The following is a 19,259-nucleotide window of genomic DNA, read 5'->3' on the forward strand; positions in this document are numbered from 1 at the left end:
TATTGTATGTATCTTATATTGCTCCAACATTTTCCAAAATTCTTGAAATATACATTGATTATAAATAGCTTTATTTTTGAATTTAGAGTAAAGAACTAAGATTTATGTCTTTCATTAAAAAGTAGTGTCTTAATGAGAGAAATATTTCAAAGAGCATTTGCAATATTCTTGAAAAGAAAAAGGAGTTATCTTCAATCTTAATTTCACTGTCAAGCAGGAAATAAATAATTTAAATAAAGGGAGTTCAGTATTCTTTTAGGAATGTTTCTTGATGTAATTATATCCATAATATATGTCTTAAATACTTACATTAATTTATAGTTTAGCATTTAAATAACCTTTCAGAAAATGCAAAATAATTTTGTTCTCCATGGAAAATTACTGGATTCTATTTAAAGGTGATCTGTTCTTCCTTAAAAACATTATTCTGTAGTAAATTCTAAAACTGCATGTCTAATTTTTTTTCTTTTTCTTTTTCTTTTTTTTGTATTTGAACAAGCCTAGTCAATTGCTAAATGTGTCAGACAAGGAGACATTTCTGCATTATCATTTAAATGTGACTAAGGATCTTTTTTGTTTTTTCATTTAATTATTAAACTGCTCATTTTTTTGATGAGGGGAAAAAGATCAGACCCAGCCCATGTTTCAGGTAGTCCTTTGGGTTTTTAAAAATGTGATTTTATCATTGAAGAATGACAAGCCCTTTGAGGGCGGTATTCAAAACAATCTCAACAAAAGGGCATGAAGGGCAGATGTAATATTTAAGGGATTGGTTGGATTTTGAGTCATACTCTCATACTTTGGATTGTTCCAACTGATATATAGAAAATATACACAGTGCAGCATATGCCAGTGTTTAAATTGCAGTTCTAGAACTCTTTGCCCCCAAAGCATTCCAACCAGGGGTGGTTGAAAGAATGCTTTTTGATTTGCCTCTGTGATACAGACATGTCTCATAGGAAACAAGATGTCTGTCACTGAACATTTTTGTCACTGTGACAACCCTGCCTTCCCATGCTCCCTTGTTTATTGCTGACTTTGCTCTTGTTTCCCTTCAAGGTCTGGCGCACCTGATGATGGGCGACCAAGGTATGGGCTCTGTTCCTTTTCCACTCTGCTTTCAGTGTTTTATTGTTCTGTAGCTGCTTTCAAACCATCACTGCAAAGTTTGGGCAAATGCTTGCAAATTATCTGGCTGCAAATTAAAGACATAACTTTTGTTCACCTTTTTTTTTTTTCCTATGTGTTTTCCTCCCCTTTATTTGTTAGTTTGATTTTGTTTTGGTTTGCTCCTATGACTTTTATTTTCCTTCATTTCTTGCACTATAATACCTGCAAATAAATGAGACATTAAGAAATTGTGGTTGAAGATTTCTGTACATTTATCAGCATATGCAGTTAAGGGTGGTTATAGTAAAACAAACAAAACAAAACAAAAAGCAAGAACCATCGTAATTTAATATCTGAAAGCAGATTCTCAGTTTAACCAACGTCAAAAAGAGTCCATTTTTCATCCATGCATGGCAGTTGGGGACATATAGACATCTCTGGCTTCTGGCTTCTAGAATGCTGAGTGTATTGTGACATGGAGTCAATAATTTTCCCACTACCTACATTGCGTATCTTTCTTTTGTGCAGTCTTTTAAAATGAGCATGGGCCATCTGATTCCTTGCATGTACTTGCCTTTAAAAAGGGACAAATGTCTCAGAATGTATTGATTGCATAGCCATTTATCTTCAAAACCTTATTTATACTTTCTTGTCTTGTATTGTTTAGTTTTCAGAGAGCGGTGCATTTACATATATTCATAATTCTTATTGTTGTTTTTCTCCTCTTTATTCTATTTGTCTGGAAAACCTTTCTTCATGGACCCATTTCATCAAATGCATAGGTAAAAGTAAAGGTATTACATTATTTTATTTCTTCCTAATATTATCTTATGAATTACAGTGTCTAAATTATGCAAATGTATGTAGACCTTATGGCGTTGGTAATGGGCACTAGGAGGTAGGTATGTGTGTTAATGTATATTTGTGAATTTAAGGTAAGATAAATTCATCAAATGTTTTCTGTTTCACTCTCCTTCATCCTCTTCCCTTTTGCTTTTTAGAGTGATTTTTTTGTTCCATGTCAGCTGCTTATATAATTAGTATATTTAGAAATTAGCTCCAGGTTTGGATGTCAGTTTTGACAGTGCCATTTAATGGTAGTTAAGTGATGAGTGCAGTAACCATAAATAAATCATCCTCAAACATTGGTGGAACACACCTGCCCTAGCCATTCTGTATTGAGATGTAAGTCTAAGCATGTGCAGCACCAAAATGGTATGCAGTAGGCTCATCACCCTGTTGTTTGCTAAATGTCATATGTACACATTAATCACATGGTGATCTAAAAATGAAATATTGTGAAAGAGACAAACAGAGACTTGAAACAAGCCCATTCTATCTTTATGAATACTAGCTTTAAGGACATTATCAACCAGCAATGTATTCCTACATCATTTGGTAAGTCAGGCATGTGTACATTTTGGCATTGGTACAAAACTCAGAAGCATGTTTAATTTGCCATTTGGAACCATCTGCATTGGGTTTATTATTGTCATGAAAATGAAGTAGGTGACATGCAGCTGTAGCCAATGCATAGGATAGCCTTTTTACTGTTCTTAATGTGTGTTAGTGAACATGTCCTTAGACTCTAGTTTAAAAACATTATTATCATTATTTTAATACTGGAATGTATCTCTTCCTTGAATTCCATGAATCTTTTTTTTATGCTCTAAGTCGTTAATACGGTGAATCGGGACCCAAGCTCACAGTTCTACACTTTCACATTTGTGTCGTCTAGCAGGGAAACTTTTCTGCTTGAAAAAGCATCTGAACATGAGCCAAGCAATAAGTAAGAAATGCGATCAAAGTTTTAAATGTGTAAAATAGAGCTTTAGAAACAAATGCTGTTAGGAGGTTTTGAGTCAGTAACGTATTCTGTTGCAGTTTCTGTTTTGGTCAACCATTTCCAATGATATAGTTTAATCACATTTCAAGTCTAGCAACTATGCAAATAGCAGCATGTGTCATTCCTTTTTAAAGATTGTGTGTACTATTTGGGGTACTTCCTAAATACTGTTATTTGAGGTCGAATTCTCCTTTGCTTACTCTAAAGTAATAGTTCTAATCATGTTATTACATGGGCTCAGGATGGCATATATTTTGTTTTGCTGGCTTAGGAAAATATATTTGTATATGTGCAAGTATATGTTTGTATGAATGTGTGTATACATACAAAATTTCTAGGTATACACACTAATACATTCATTATTCTGTGAAAAAGTAACTTAAAATAATTTTCCAATTATAAGCGTTTAACTCGACATATGGAATAGTTCATGTTTATGCTTAGCTGATATTTGTTTGGTGTAATTAACGTTGAGTGTCACTTCATTCAGTTTTACTGTTAGTCTTAAATGTTTTCTGTTGGCAGGTGTAGAAAACATTATATTTTCATTTTACCTGTTTTCCTCAAATTTTGTCCCTCAATCAGCACAAAGCTACAGAGGACAAGAATTTGATTTTTTTCATTGCATTCTTCTATTATTAATGGTACCAAGATGCTTTTTGATGTCAATTGGGAAAAGAAGATTTTAAGATGGACTGAGTGTTTATCATTCATTTCATGTTGATTAATTGGATATATCTGTGTATATATATTAAAAATGAGGATCATTATTAGTCAGTTTTTATTGCAAATTAACAAATTTATATTCTACAGCAAAATATCAGGACTATGACATGGCAGCACATTCAAGGAGTATCAATATGACAGGGAAATGAAAATGTGGGCAAGTTGGAATAAATAACAGAATGGAAGTGTTCTGAGAGTATTACAAAGTATGGTAGGAATTCAGAGAAGGTACACATGAATTAGAGTCTCTTGTGGCTAAATAACTCACCTGTTGGTGGGGGCAAAAAATGCCTAACTATGTCATATTTTAGCTTTCTATGTCAGGTTATGCATAAAATAGATGTTAAACCTGGCCAACGTAGGAATAACTGATTTGTGTTATAAACTCTTTTTTCCCAAATCTTTACAACACAATGTAATCCTGGATCATTTTTTTCTCCACACCATTCTTCTCTTTGGAGCAGTGAATACAGTGGGGTTTGGAAATAACCTTTGTGGACTAATGTCTTCTTTGTGAATCCAGAAGTGAATTGTGTTCACATCTTGAATTCTGCATGAATTCTTAATATTTTCTAAATTTTCAAATGCTCAGAGATCTATGAATACAATTCGTTTAGTAAAATGATGTAACACATGAGAAAGAACAATCCTGTTGATAGCCTTCATCATCCTATCTATTCCTTTCTCACTGATATCATTCTGTGAGGTACATTTACAGAGTTGGTGTGGACATTATGTAGACATATTTCTTATGTCTCAGGTTTGAAAACTGCAAAATATATTATCATCTGTACATAACACAAACATGTGAGACAGTTGGATACACTGGAGATCATTGCTATGTGGTAGCCGAATCACACTGAAGGACACACAGGCTTTCTCCCTCCGGCCATGTTGCCCATTATTTTCAATTGGTTATTTTGTTTCAAACTTCAGAGTCCATAATTTCTAAATAAGGCTATGTCACCTTTACCTGCATTTGATTAAGCATAAATTTCATTTCAATGAATTATAACTTTCTTTGAAAGAGCTGAAGACACATTATCCAAAGTCAACTTTACTATTGTTGATTTTGGGTAAATGGATTCCAAATAGTCTTGATGAAATTTTGTATAAAGTCTTTATTGAAATTTGTCAGTATTATTATTATTAGGATCACTGATAATGTTATCTTTTTCCTGCTTTCTACTTAGAATTTGTTTGTCTCTTTGCTTTGAAATTTCTTGTGTTTATTTTTTTGTATATTTAGTGGCTTATTTCAATATTTATTCATTTATTTATATTTTACTTTAACAGTTGTCTGAGAAAAATAAATGACTAAATCAAGAATTTATTTATATATGTAGATTCAGCCATAATAGGTGTTTAATAACTCAAGAGTATATTAAACACTTTAAATTAGTATTGGTGCTTTGATTAGAAGCCTATACTATTCCTGCACAGCAATCATAATAGTAATTACATATTTGTCTTTGCAATTATATTTAATGTCAACTTTTCCTAGTAGAATGTAAGCTCCCTGAGGGCAGGAATTTGTGTTTTTTGTTGACCACTGTATTTCCAGGACACTTTATTACTGTATCTTGAATTTGCCGTGTTCATGACCTAAGTATAATGGGACAGGGGTTGGGAGTGTTGGGGAAGGTAAATATAGAAGTCGAAAAGATTGAAATGAACAAAGTAAGTGCTGAAAAGGCAAAAGGAAGTTTACTCAAATAACCAAAAGGAACTGTTACAAAAGGTTTTATGAAATTGCTCTGTCTCTAAACGTTCTTTTGTCTCCTATCATTCTTATTCTTTCTCAAAGCTACTATATTTCTTTCTTTTTTTTTTTTTGGCTGCAAACTCATGCAAACTTTATTTCTTTTAAACTATATTTCTTTCTAATAAAGCATCATTCTGATATAACTTTCATATGCCTTAGCACATGCACAGAATTGGGTCTATAAAGAAATAAAGTCACTGTTTTTCATGTTTAAGGGTTTTCAGTATTTTTGTGTGTCCCTTATTGTCTCAGGAATAAATAAATAGATTTTACTTTCAAATTTTCACTATTCATGAGACAACAGGTACAATGACTTTTCCCTGAAATTTAGATCTAATGTCATGCTATCTTAGGTGGTCTCTTTTTCTTCCATTTTTAATTAACCTTATTGTTTCACTTTCTATGTGCAAGAAGAACTATATTTAAATTGAATATGAATGGTAAGCTCTTAGAAATGTCGAAATATAAGTCTTGATCTAAGAAATAAATATATTTATTTTGCATGTATAAATCCTATACCATATTTGCAAAATAAATGTCCATTTCACTGACTCAAATGAACACTTATTGTTTGATTATTCAGGACCCTTGTGATATTAGAAGGCTACAGTCTTACAAGTAGAACTGGCAAGCAAATAGTTAGAGAGTTTTGAGGTGCATTAGCCTTCCAGTATTAGTGAAATGTAGACAGAGACCTCAAATTAAAATCATTTATAGGGAAAATAAAAATAGATTTTTCTTCAAATGAATTATACCTAGATAAATTGGTTCTTCTACAACTTATTCATAAGCAATACTCAATATCATTATGTGCTTCAGAACTTTTATGTCACATCACAATTCATATTCTATTGCATTTGTTCTTAAAAGAGATTTGATATTAATATTTGGAGAAGAAACTATTTGCTGCCTTTAAAAAAATTTTTTATTTTATATGACAGCAGAATGCATTACAATTCTTATTACACATACAGAGCACAATTTTTCATATCTCTGGTTGTATACAGAGTATATTCACACCAATTCTTGTCTTCATACCTGTACTTTGGATAATAATGATCATCACATTCCACCATCATTAATAATCCCATGCCCCCTCCCTCCCCCTCCAACCCCTCTGCCCTATCTAGAGTTCCTCTATTCCTCCCATGCTCCTGATCCCTATACCACTATGAATCAGCCTCCTTATATCAAAGAAAACATTTGGCATTTTTCGGGGGAGGAGGGATATTTGCTGCCTTTACCTTGTCATTTCTTTCTATCTTAGTCCATTCAAGTAGTCTTCATCCTGCATCCTCACACAATGAAAGGAGGCACCAGAGCTCTCTGGAGTCTTTTGTAAGGGCATTAATCCCATTCATGATGGTTCTGCCCTGCTGACCTCATCTCCTTTCTAAGGCCTCACTTCCTGATTCTTCATCTGGGGTAGGATTTCAACAAGTGAATATTGAAGAGACACAAACATCCAGACTATAGTAGTTTCCATGATCTTCCTTATCTTTAAACTCCTATGTTGCCATATAGCCAGCCAATTTCTCTGTGAAGTACCCAACTTCCATTTGCCAGAATCCTGATGTATATTTGTTTTATAACTTAAAAAAATTACTCTTTCTGGCACAGAACTAATTTAAGGAAATATCATATTTTTGATATGGATTCCTAAATCATATTTCTTCATTTAGATTCAGCATTCTTCAGAAAAATTGGTGAATGTTGACAAAACCTCACTGGACTGAAATGTCTAGTACATATGCAAACTAAAAACAATCCTTTCAACTGTCTGTTAATTGACTTCTACTGTTGCAGTACTAGAAGCTCCTAATTCATAGCCACAGAACTTGGAAAGACCAGAATTTTACCTTATATGATTAGACATCAAATGTCTACTTTGTTTACATTATATACATAGAAGGCTGTGTGACTATTCAATATTTATTTTGTACGTATCTTTAGCTTTTTGTCCACCAGTTTGGGTATAACCAAAAAAAGTTACTTGAAGAGTATGTGTGTGCTATTTCTGAGATTAAATCAATTTTGTCATTATATTTATTACTTATAAAAGTCCCAGCTCAATTGTACCTCTGTAATGTTGACTCTGTGAAGAGAAGTTGCCTGTGTCTTTATATGTTCTGTAAATAATGATGACATTGAAAAACTAATCAACTAAACCAAAATTTTCTTATGCTTGCAGTTGTAGATAAATATCCTGAGCGAAGAACATAGAAAGGACTCTCCATGACCAATAATTTAAAGGATGAAGTGGTATAAATAGAACATCAGATGCTTTACTGAAATATATTGCAAATAATAAAAACTTTTAAATGATGATATAATGGGTTTTAAAAGGGTGATCCTTTCCCCAACATGTCTTTATTTTCTTTAACCCCTTGATAATGGATCTTTTTAATCCAGATATTTTAAATCAATATCAACACTTTGACTCATAGGAGGTTATTTCTTAAATTGTGTTGGCCAGGTGATTTTAAGAACAGTATAATTTCCCATAGTAATAAACTCATAGGCTAAAGATATATAAATCTTTAATTAGAATTACAGAACTTTAGAGCAGGGGAGAACTTTACAAATCATCTGAAAAAAAATAATGTTGCCACTCTTAATTATAAAGCATGATAGAAGATATTTGTTATTATGACAGGTGAAACCTTGTGAAGACTTTGAACTGAAATAACTTGTAAGAATAACCAGCTTAAGGAGACTTCAAAGATTTCCTTCCAATTACACTAATTGTTATGAAACAGGGCTTCATCTTATTCTTAAAAAAATAAACTTGGAAGTACTGGGAAGGAAACTAATCACAGTATTATAAAGCATGCACTGCGTCTCATTTTCAGAATTTCCACTTAAGGCAGCTCTTACCTTATAATTGGGAATCAGTGCAGTTGAGGTAAGAGTTATGAAGTCATGAAACCTGAGTTCTGATCTCATATTTTCTCTTTACTGAGCAAATAATTTTGCTGACTAGCAAATAATTTAACCTCCCATATCTGAATATTTCTGTAAATGGGCAAGTGAAATTAGTCTATTACTGAGGGAAAAGTGACATGGCAGATCGCAAAAGTACTTGGAAGAATTTTAATTCATGGTAATAATAGCATTAATAAAAAATAAATGAAAATATGTTCAGCACATTTGAATTAAATGATTTTGAAAATGAGTGATTTGTAAACTGCTAAAAGCTTAACAAAACATTAGTAATATCTTAATAACTTCTGCCTTCATACCCTATCATTTATGATTCTGGGATTATTTTTGGGTACACCTAACTGAACATCAGTGTCTTAATGTCTACAGTACAGAGAATATACAATAAAGTGTTAAATGGAGGTATGTTTGTAATTCTTAATACTCAGGCTTGTCTTGCACACAGTGGTGTACCTGAGATAAACTTGACTTTACTTGGAGAAAACCTAGGAGTTTATTGACAAATTGTTGCTTTTTAAATTCAAATTTATGGGTTGAAGGGGGCAGAGAGGTAAATATTTTCTCACGGACCAGAAGTATAATGAGAGAAAGCTTTTTAAAAAAATTACGTTTTTTTCTCCCTTTTGTGACTTCATAAAGTGGTAAAAGTTGAGATTGCTACTAATTATCTAGTGACTCTATTTTTAAGAAAAAGCTCATCAAGAACTTTGCTTTAGGTGCCCATAATGGAAAAATAATGTAATTCTTAATACTTAAATTATTGTTCAGTATCCTCACATTCTTCAAGATTTTGCCAAATAGTGCCTTAGTGAGACTTATGCTGACTACCCTATTAAATACCGCCATTGGGTCCCCTTCTGTCTCCATAGTAATTTTTAGTTTTTAACACAATTTTCTGTTTTTTCACTTATTCTGTTTTCTTCCTACCAGAATAGAAGCCCCTTGAGGGCTGACATATCTACTCTTCCCTTCATGTATCTCAAGGTCCCCTAACACAATGGCTGACTTTAAGTAGGCGCCCAATATGTGTTTAGTGAAGGGCTGAATGAGTGCCTAAACAAAGGTGTCAACTATTCTCTTTGAATTTACTTTGATGTTGTTTTTCTTTTCTTATAGATTGCTACTTTTTAAATTTCTTTTTTCCATTTTGCTCCAAGGTAAATCCTTCATGAAGGACAAATAAAAATCAATAAAAACAGGTGTCTTCTCATTGAACTGGGGAGTGAAGAGAATGCAGATTTGACCTTGTTGATTTTTCTTGTTCCTTGTTCAATCCAGGAGGCCTCTGAGAATTTTGGAAGGGATTTGAAAGCCTTTTTTTTTTTTTTGTACCAGGAATTGAACTCAGGGACACTCAACCACTGAGCCACATCCCCAGCCCTATTTTGTATTTGTTTAGAGACAGGGTCTCACTGAGTTGCTTAGTGTCTCCCTTTTGCTGAGGCTGGCTTTGTATTCGAAATCTTCCTGCCTCAGCCTCTGGAGCCCCTGGGATTACAGGCATGCACCACCATGCCCATTGAAAGCCATTCTTAAAACCACTGATGATCAAGGTTTTCCTATAAAATTTCTCTCATAAGCAGTCTTAAAGGAATGTTCTTTAAGAGGACAGTCATTGATTCTTGTATGTCTCTATGTCTATCTAGGTAAGAGGAAGAGGCTTCTGGAAGTTTGGCTCCTAAATAGCATGATTCACTGTGACCTTTTCAGAAAGTATCTTTTGGAAATTTGTGACAGTGGGTGGGCTTAAAGAATGAAGTTCTCATATTTTCTGGTCATGTTGCTTATCTTATGCTTCTCATGAAGAGAAACAGACTCCCTCTTCTCTAATCCTCATATAGCTTTATACACCTAAGGGGCTTTTGACTTTTTCCTAGTTTATAGAGAAAAATCGTATGTTCATCCAGATGATTAATGAAGGAGTCCAACTGTCTTAAGCTGTGGAAACTGCAATGGAGAACTATAGTGGAAGGGAATTTCTGAATTAAAAGACATCAACAAAATTACAGTGCCTAAGACATAGTTTGCTTAAAATCAGTGTCTTATTCTTCTCCTTTAGAAGGAGGGAAGGAGGAGAGAGGGTTTAATTTATCTTACTCCTAGTCATTATTACTGAAATCTTCAAGAAGATTTTACTTTACATGGTATTGTTACACATGGTGTAAAGCCACAGCTTTTTTCAATAAATGTTTTGAAGGTTTTTGATATTAAGAAACATAATCGCCTAGATGAGAGCAGCTACTAATTTTTCTCAACATACTTTTTACACATTCAGATTATACCTACTTATACAAAAGTTTTATTACACCACCTATAGCCCTTCCTTTTCTGTTGGATTATTTGCCCATGAATTGCCAAGTTCACGTGGCCACCTTATATAGCCCATTCAGAACTGCAGCAGTTAAAGTAATCTCCAGTAATTATGAGTATTTACTTATATCCAAGTAAAGGGCAGGAATGTTATTGGAGCTGTGAATTAAGACTCTTTTCTTTCATCTTAAAATTCTCTTATTACATATTCAAGATATAGACTATAGAATTATCCTACAGAGACACAATTCAGATAATTCATAAAAATCAAAACAACTTACACGTTACATGGAATTTTAAAGCACAATTTTTCTTTTCTTTTTTTGGCCTACATTACCTGGTCAGCTGACCCAGTTTTTCATTTGATTTTCTGAAGTTGGCATTATTAAATCTGTAGACATTTGGAGAAAATTAAATCACTCCATTTAAGGAATCAATCAAATTTAGATTGGGCTAAAGTGCTGCCAGAGGGATGGAAATCCCTCAATTGGCCAATTGTGATTCCAGTTTGCAGGGAAACCCTAGTTTTAAGAACCATAGATTTTTGTAGATTGCCATTAGCAAAATTTGCCAGAAGTCAAAAATCTTCTGCTGAACTTAGTGAACAGCTCTTTTTCATGCTATGTTGCCCTAAAGAATTATGTGATAGCTTGTTGTGACTGTCTTTCAAAGGATTATTTGTTTCAATAAAAGAATATATTATCTCACTGACAATCAACAGGGAATGCACTTCCATTTGCTTTCCCAGCAGTGTGGCTGGATTTGCACTGACCCATCTGTACTTTCTGTGACCAGTGACATGGTTTTCAAAAGCACCAATAAAAGTTAGGAGTCATTGGGGAGGGAGGAGCAGAGGGCAAGGAAAAGTACTGGGGAATGGAATGGAGCCAATTATGTTAACATGCACACATTAGTGTGTCTCAGTGAACCCCATTGTTAGATGTAATTATAATGCACTAATAACAAAAAGAAAATACATTAGGAGTCATTCAATGCAATAGAAGATGAAAGGAGCCACTTGATCCAAAAGAAAACCCACAATTGAACTGATGACTGGGATGACAATTCATTTTGCCTTTTGTTCTCTTGTTGTTTTTAGGAATAATGTTGGTGAGCTATTAGGCTAAGTCCTCCTTTCTTTTTTCTTGAACTACTTCAAGCAGGACATGCCCACTAAAGAGGATGGCTCTTTAAACCAGGCTGCTTGAGAGTTCTTCTCCCTATTAGGATATCTTAACTGCTCAAGTACCTTGCTAACCTTGATCTCATTACCTTTGTTTTGACCCAGTAGTTCCCAGGGTGCTGCCCTTGCACCCAGCACCCCACAGTTATCTGGGGCATATATTTAAATATACAGATTTTCAAGGAACTTAACATAATTTTATTCAGTAGCTCCTTGGCAGATTGGAATCCTGTACATAAAACAACAATAACAAAAACTCCACTCCTTTCCCAGATACTACAAAGTACCTGCCAGCTTAGCTAATGGGATCTTGCCTTCCAAAAGCTGGTGACTTTATCTTCATGGTGATATGGCTGTTTTTGTGACAGATACACTGTGGTAACTCATTCCACATTGTTTCTGCATTGGGAGACTGTTCTTGCTAATAAAAAGAATAATTATGATCTTGCTTTGAGAAAAGCCAGCCCACTGAGAAAGAAGGAGAAAGGATGTGGATATTCAGTTAGGCTTACCCTTTACCTATGCAAATAAACAGTTGTTTTCCACATTATCAAATATGTCAGTGAGCTTTTTCAAACCTTGCTGCAAAGGTCATTAACTTTCATTGCGTAGAGTTCAGATTATGTGCTTAAAAAAGTGAAAGAAAAAGAAAAGGAAAAAAATATGTGGCAACTTTTGAACATGTTATGTGATGCTCACCCATGGATACTTTGTAATATATTTTAACATCATTCTCAATAATACAGTATAGTAAACAGATGAAAACAAAGAAATAGCCAAACACTAATTGTTGGTCTCATATAAAAATATGCAAAAAATGTATTTGCTGGGAAAAGTTGATTATATGGATTTTTTTTTCCTGGAGATTGTAATGAAAAGGGCACTAAATAACACAGGAATATCTAGTTTGTACAAAGTCATGCTTTAGGAAGATATTTGGTCCTTGTAGTCTATTTAAAATCAAGGGACTATATTTTTATGAGACATTACAGAGTGACACACCCAAGCATGGACATTATATAGAGATATATTGTCAGATTTCTAATAATCCTCAGAAAGAAGTGGTTTTTAAAAACCGTATACCCAAGAAAAAAACAGGGAGAAGAGTGCTAGAGATGATAAAGCCAAGCTCCTATGGGCACAAGAAAAGGGGATGATTTTGTAGCTACTGTGACAGTAAGACATTATTTCCCCAGGTAGAAAAGATGTGGAAGAGTTTTATGATAGAAGCCTGAGAGGGTAACTTGAGGGTCTAGGAAATTTCTTATGTGGACAGTTAGATATTTCATATAAGTTGAGTGTGCAAAAAAAGTTAGCCCCTTGCCAAAGATAAATCTCTCAGTGGCCCTGCCCTGTTGTAAAATAAATAAATACATAAATAAATAAATAAATAAATAAATAACATTAAGTATTTAAAAGTGTCACATGATTTTAACTAATCTGTCTGTTTTTAGATAGGAATCTGATGATGCAGGACACTAGGCAAGTATATTTCAATGTGGGGGAAACATCAGGTGGCATTGCTTAGCCCTGGAGTTAGCCTTAAGTGAGATCTATGCAGAGTTGAAAGCCATTACCACATTGGCATGGCTGATGCCTGAGTCAGGGAGGAAGAGAATCTGATGATGGGAACAGTCTTCATTTTTTGGGGGGTGGGAGGGGTCAAGGATTTGCTGTGTTAGTGATGCACATTCAACTATTGAATACTCGGGTCCTTCTACCCCAAAATAGTACAAAGTGGATTCTTCTTTCTTTAGAAACTATGTAAGACGTAATATTTATTTCTACTATAAAATTCTTCAGCTGTGTTACATTTATTAACTAGTTACTGCTTTTAGAATGTAGGATCCTTGAAGGCAGGGGTTTTGTTATTTTTAGTTCTGTATTGAGGACAGAGCTTGGTACACAGGATATAATAAATCTTGATACAAAGCCCATAGCCAATGGTCATGGTGATTGGAGTTAAATAGACCCACATTAAAACCTTAGACTCACTATATATTAGTGTGGCATTAAGAAAGTTATTTTTCCTCTCTAAGCCTCATTTTCATCACTTATAAAACACAGACAACAAAATCGACCTAATTTTATTATGAATATCAAATATTCAAATATCAATCAAGTATATAATGTACTTTAAAACAGGGGGTAGAGTGTTAGGTGTCTATTGGTGTTTTGTAAACAGAATTAAACAATTTTCAAGGAAAACAAAAAGCAGCTTTTTCAACTGCCCAGAGAAAAGATAAAAGTCAAAAATATTTGTTCTTTGTATACCAATTTTCAAAGCTCATTTAGTCTCAGAAGCAACAAAAATAAAATGAAACAAAACAAAATACCTAAGGTGAGGTGAGAATGCTGAAAAAGAAGTCATTCTGTCATCTTTTTCTCCTCTAAATAACAAAGCAAGATGTTTCTTTAACTTATTTTTTTAAAATTTCCTTGATTAGGGTATTAAAATCTTGTTTACAATGAACTAGTTTTAGCATAAATCAGATAAGCCTTTTGTTCTAGATTACTCACTGAGAAAAAGCCCAGCTTGCTTTTGACTTGTTTTTGCTTAATTGCTTTTCTTCATTAAAAGAGAACATAAAAATGAAAAAAAAATTATAATCCCTTCTGTCCTTGAGTTTCTTCCTTGGGTGTGTTGTGAAGAGTTAGAAATTATATGAAAGTTATGAGAGAGTGAGCTAATTATGAGAGCAAACAAGGCTTGGAAGGGAGCCAGGAGCAAGAAAGTATGTGGTAATGTTTTTTACACCAGATAATAGGGAAATCTATTACAAGTTAAAAATCATAGAGCCTGGTAGAGTAGGACACACCTATAATCCCAGTGACTCAGGAAGCTGAAATAGGAGGAGCTCAAGTTCAAGGATAGCCTCAGCAATTTAGCAGGACTTTAAAAAAATTAGCTGGGTGTCATGGCACATGTTTGTGATCCCAATGGCTTGGGAGGCTGAGGCAGGAGGATCAAGAGTTCAAAGCCTGCTTTAGCAAACTTGAGGCACTAAGCAACTCACTGATATCCTGTCTTTAAATAAAATACAAAATAGGGCTGGGGGTGTGGTTCAGTGGTCGAGTGCCCCTGAGTTCAATCCCCAGTACTCCCCACCCCATTAAAAGAGTTGGGGATATAACTTAGTGGTAAAGATCCCCTGAGTTCAATTCCCCATACTGGGGGGAAAAATCATAAAAAATTCTTAAGCATGGAAAAGAATAATTAACAAAAAAGTAGAATCATAACTTTGACCAATACTTTACAAGTCTCCTAGTTCAAATTCATATTCAATAAAATCATCTGCTAGTTCTGCTGTGCTGATGATCAAAACTCACTTTAAAAGAGGATGTAATTATTAACTCTGAAAGTAACCATTTTTAAGGGGGTGTTGCAATTATTAAAAAGTCTCTTTATTTTAGTCAAAATCTGCCTTTTGAGCATATTACCAACATGCCATCTGCATGTTGTTATTGTTATATCCTAATGTGTTTATTATTTCTTCAATGTGCTGGGCTCTCTATTTTCAACTTAACTGGATTTAGGCACAGTATGTCTAACTCTTCATCCACTTAAGCAAAAAAAAAGAGAGAGAGAGAGAAAAAGAAAGAAAGAAAAAAAAATTCTATAGGTACATCCTTCCACCCACCACACATAGACCCAGATTTTTCTCTTCCAAATTTTACATCTTCAGTCACTAAAACCATTCTTTGTAGTGTTGGAAACCCTTCCCAGTTCTTTTCTGGCCATTGCCTTCTCCTGATATGAACATGCTATAATATCAGGATATGTCTTGAAGTCAAGTCCACAATTAATCATGTTATCCAGACTCCTGAGCCAAGACACAATAAAATGGAAGCATTTTCTGATTCTGGAAATAATATCTGTGTTCATGCTGCCTAAAATGGGTATGCATGTTAATCTGTTTTCATGTTGTTGATTTACACTGTGCTTCTAGGAAGTTGGAACCTAAGTGTCTTCCATATGGACTGCTTCTAAGTCAGCCTTCCCCATTTCTCCTTAACAGTGGACCATGTGAATTTGCTTCAAGGCATGAAACGTTTCTGTTCAATTCCATCTCCAACTGTTTAAAAAAATAATAATTACTAGATGTACTATCCAAGTCACTATCATGAGTTCAAAAGTCAGTAAGGCATGGTATTTGTCCTAGAGAGACCTTAAGCTCAGGAGGTGAAGGCACTTTTACACGTAAGTCTCATAACAGTTAAAAGCCAAAATAGAAGTTATTCACCAGGACCAGCATTCCTGCCTTAGCTGAGTCCTGTTGAATCATGGCTGCTCACCAGAATCACACGGTTGTATGTTGTATTAATTTTCTGTTGATACCATAATAAATAAACACAAACTTATCAGCTTAAGCAATGAATTTATTATTTCATTGTTTTGTAGGTCAGATGACTGGTGTGGGAAGCTCTAGGAAAGAATCTACTTTCTTTCTTTTCTAGCTTTTGAAAGGTACCTACTTTCCTTGGCTGCAGACTTCCTTCCTCCATCTTCCTGCCGACAACTTTGCATCTTTTTAGCCATGCTTTCCTAGTCACATTTTTCCGAGTCCATTCTTCTGTCTCCCTCTTGTACTTATAAGGAGCTTGTAATTACATCAGGCCCATCTGGATCATCCACACTTCTCTTCCTGTCCTTAGGTCAGCTGATTAGCAAACTTAGCTTACACCTGTAATTTTAATTGCCTTTCCCTTATGATCTAACCTATTTATAGGTTCTGGGGGGTAGGATGCAGACATTTTCGGGGTGCCATTATTTTAGCCTCCTGTAGGTAGAAACATTTTAAGGGGAAGAACAATGTAGATATGGACATCAAGCTATGTTAGAGAACTGCCCATTCTAAGAGTTAGAAGCAATTGAAGATGAATGCAGAAAAGAAGCCTAAAAGATACAACTGGCAAAACAGATGAGGGTCAAGATGATAAAAGCCTCAAGGGACAAGATTAGATTTGCCTTTTAGAATGAATAACCTGGCCAGAGAGCAGGTTTGAGGAAAGTAAAGCTTGAGATAAGGAAGCAGCACAGCAACTCTGATTGAGTCAAGAAAAACAGTAGGAATTTATACTGTTATTTTAGCATCAAAGATGTAGAAGAGGGAATGGCATGCTAGGGAGGCAGGTTCTGTGGGATTTATTGATTGATTTGGTCTAGGAATGAGAGCAAGACTGAAGTCAAAATTGATTCCTGTCCTAAGACTCTAGGTAAAGGTGATATCATTTATAGTATGGATTACTGAAGAGAAAGTGAAGGCAGGGAGGAGATGGAGAAAGGAAATATTTTGATTTTTTGTTTCAGCCTGGGGATAAAATCAAACTATTTTGAATCTTGGGAGGTAGTTACATCTTTGTTTCATCTACAAATATAATTTCCTTCCACTTGATATTTCTTTAAAAATAGATAAAAATATGGTTAAGAATAGTCATCAGCCATGAAGATCATACTTCAACACCCCAGTGTGTCAGTCATATAATACCTTTCAATAAACTTTACTATTAGCCAGATCATGTTTTTCCACATGTTCCAAAACATGTCTTAAATTTAGTCAAGAGCCTTGGCTAATAGACTCTAAATCATGAAGCCCATACTGAGAAAGTTATTTGTATTCAAAACTGTTAATTATTTAATTATTAAATTCATTCATACTTCCCTTCAGTAAAAATATCATTCTGTGCACTGTAGATGTAAAATTCTGTTCAAAGCTCTTTGTGGAACGTAGGTACGTATATCATGTTTATAAATATGTAAAAAAATAAAATAAAGTGGCCACACAGGAGAGCAAGGGATTCTTGCTGGTAGAAGGAAAGAAAGTTCCTGGAGGAAGTAGTAGTTGAAGAGGGAAAGAGGAGAAGTGAGGATAGATTCACTGGGAAGAGGAGCATCTGGAAGAAAGAAGAACATGATAAAAAATATGGAAACAGTCATGCAGAGAATGATCATGATAAAGGTTTTGGTATGGCTGCAACATGGGTGGGTTGGAAGGGAGGTTTGGAATCAAGGACCTGGTACCATTCCAATCCATAAATGTAGATATTTTAAATTCATAGAAAGTTTTTAGGCAGTACATGGACACTCCTAATCTCTGCAGACTCTGTAACTCCTTCTTGAGTGCCTTAACCAGAGTCGTACATTTGTTTTTCTTACCAGAGACCTTAAAAACCTGAGTTTAGAACCCTGAGTTTGAAACTTCTTTTGGAACCTATACACACCAGATATTGTGATGACAGTGTGTGTGTGTGTGTGTGTGTGTGTGTGTGTGTGTGGCAGTGCCATTATCAGCGTCCCACTTTAGAAAGACATCTTAATGACAGAGTTGTGAATTATGGTAGAAGAAGGATTATTATGGGAAGAAGAATGAGGTTATGAAAAAGGCTGTGGTAAAGGTGATGGGGCCTGAACCAAAATTTTTCTTTGGGAAAAGAAAGAGGGATCCAAAAAACTAGGTGAAATTCCTTCAGGGCATGTTCTGGGTTTGTTCTTTCTAGGTGCTTAATGTATGGCAAGTTGATACTCAACAAATAAATCAATGAAGACATTGGAAAAGTTGAATTGGATGTGAGAGGTGACAGGAAAGAACCAAATGGGATTTTACGAGCCTGAATATAAGTACCTAGAAAGGTTACATTTCTGAAAGAGTAGGAAGGAAAGTAACATTCATCTTAGATCAAGTTTTGAGAGATATCCAGGCAGATAGGTTCAACAGACAGATGAAAATAAGAATATGATCTTAAAGCAAGGGAGGCAGAATGAGTTGTAAATTATGGTATCAATAGGGAATATGAGAATTTTTAACTTGGTTTATGTCAGCCCAGTTAAAAAAATGCATCACAAATAAAATGTGGACTAGTAAGTAATGTTTTTAAAAGAAAGGTCAGATCATTCTGTTCAGGCCCTTTGTTTTATGGATGAAAAAACTGAAAGACAAAGAAATGTTTTGCCCAAGGTTAATCAACCAGTAAACGGAAGAGTTAATCCTAGAACATAAATAACAACAACCTGACAATACATCACACATTGCTTAGTGCCTCCTACCTCCTACCTGAAGGTTCCATATTTACCCATTGTTTATGTGGAAGAAAACTGGTTTAACCTCTTTTATGTTCCCAAATCTGGGTTTGTTCTTTCCATGTGCTTAATGTGTGGCATTAGATCCATTTGGGAAATTCAGATTTGGACTATTTCAAAAACTAGCAGGAAGACACTGGGCTTGCATAAAAGCCCAAGGCAGAAGCCATCAGGTTCATTTTATTAATTTTGGGTACATTGGCCCAGTCACCCTGACTTGTCCTCTTTTTTTTTTTTTGAGTCAAATTGCTATTATGAAACAAATTGTATTCAGTTCTAAATTACACACATGCTATGA

The 19,259-nt window shown here is 34.5% G+C and overlaps 1 protein-coding gene across 31 annotated transcripts in view; it reads left to right on the plus strand.

The window, feature by feature from the left end:
- Positions 1 to 19,259, plus strand: part of Nrxn1 (neurexin 1) — a 1,098,127-nt gene that overhangs the window by 107,128 nt on the left and 971,740 nt on the right. For 21 of the 31 annotated variants that reach the window (XM_058573180.1, XM_058573225.1, XM_058573183.1 and 18 more), the window contains one exon: positions 1,060 to 1,089. The exons of 8 other annotated variants lie outside the window; for them this stretch is intronic. In XM_058573180.1, coding sequence (XP_058429163.1) covers positions 1,060 to 1,089 — 30 coding nt within the window. Of the gene's footprint in view, positions 1 to 1,059; positions 1,090 to 1,892; positions 7,781 to 19,259 lie in introns of those variants that run through there. 2 more of the 31 variants (XM_058573227.1, XM_058573228.1) reach the window with 1 other exon arrangement.

The sequence above is a fragment of the Marmota monax genome, unplaced genomic scaffold, assembly GCF_021218885.2.
Source record: "Marmota monax isolate L192 unplaced genomic scaffold, Marmota_monax_Labrador192_F-V1.1 WCK01_AAM20220418_F8-fsc00015, whole genome shotgun sequence".
Classification (NCBI taxonomy): domain Eukaryota; kingdom Metazoa; phylum Chordata; class Mammalia; order Rodentia; family Sciuridae; genus Marmota; species Marmota monax.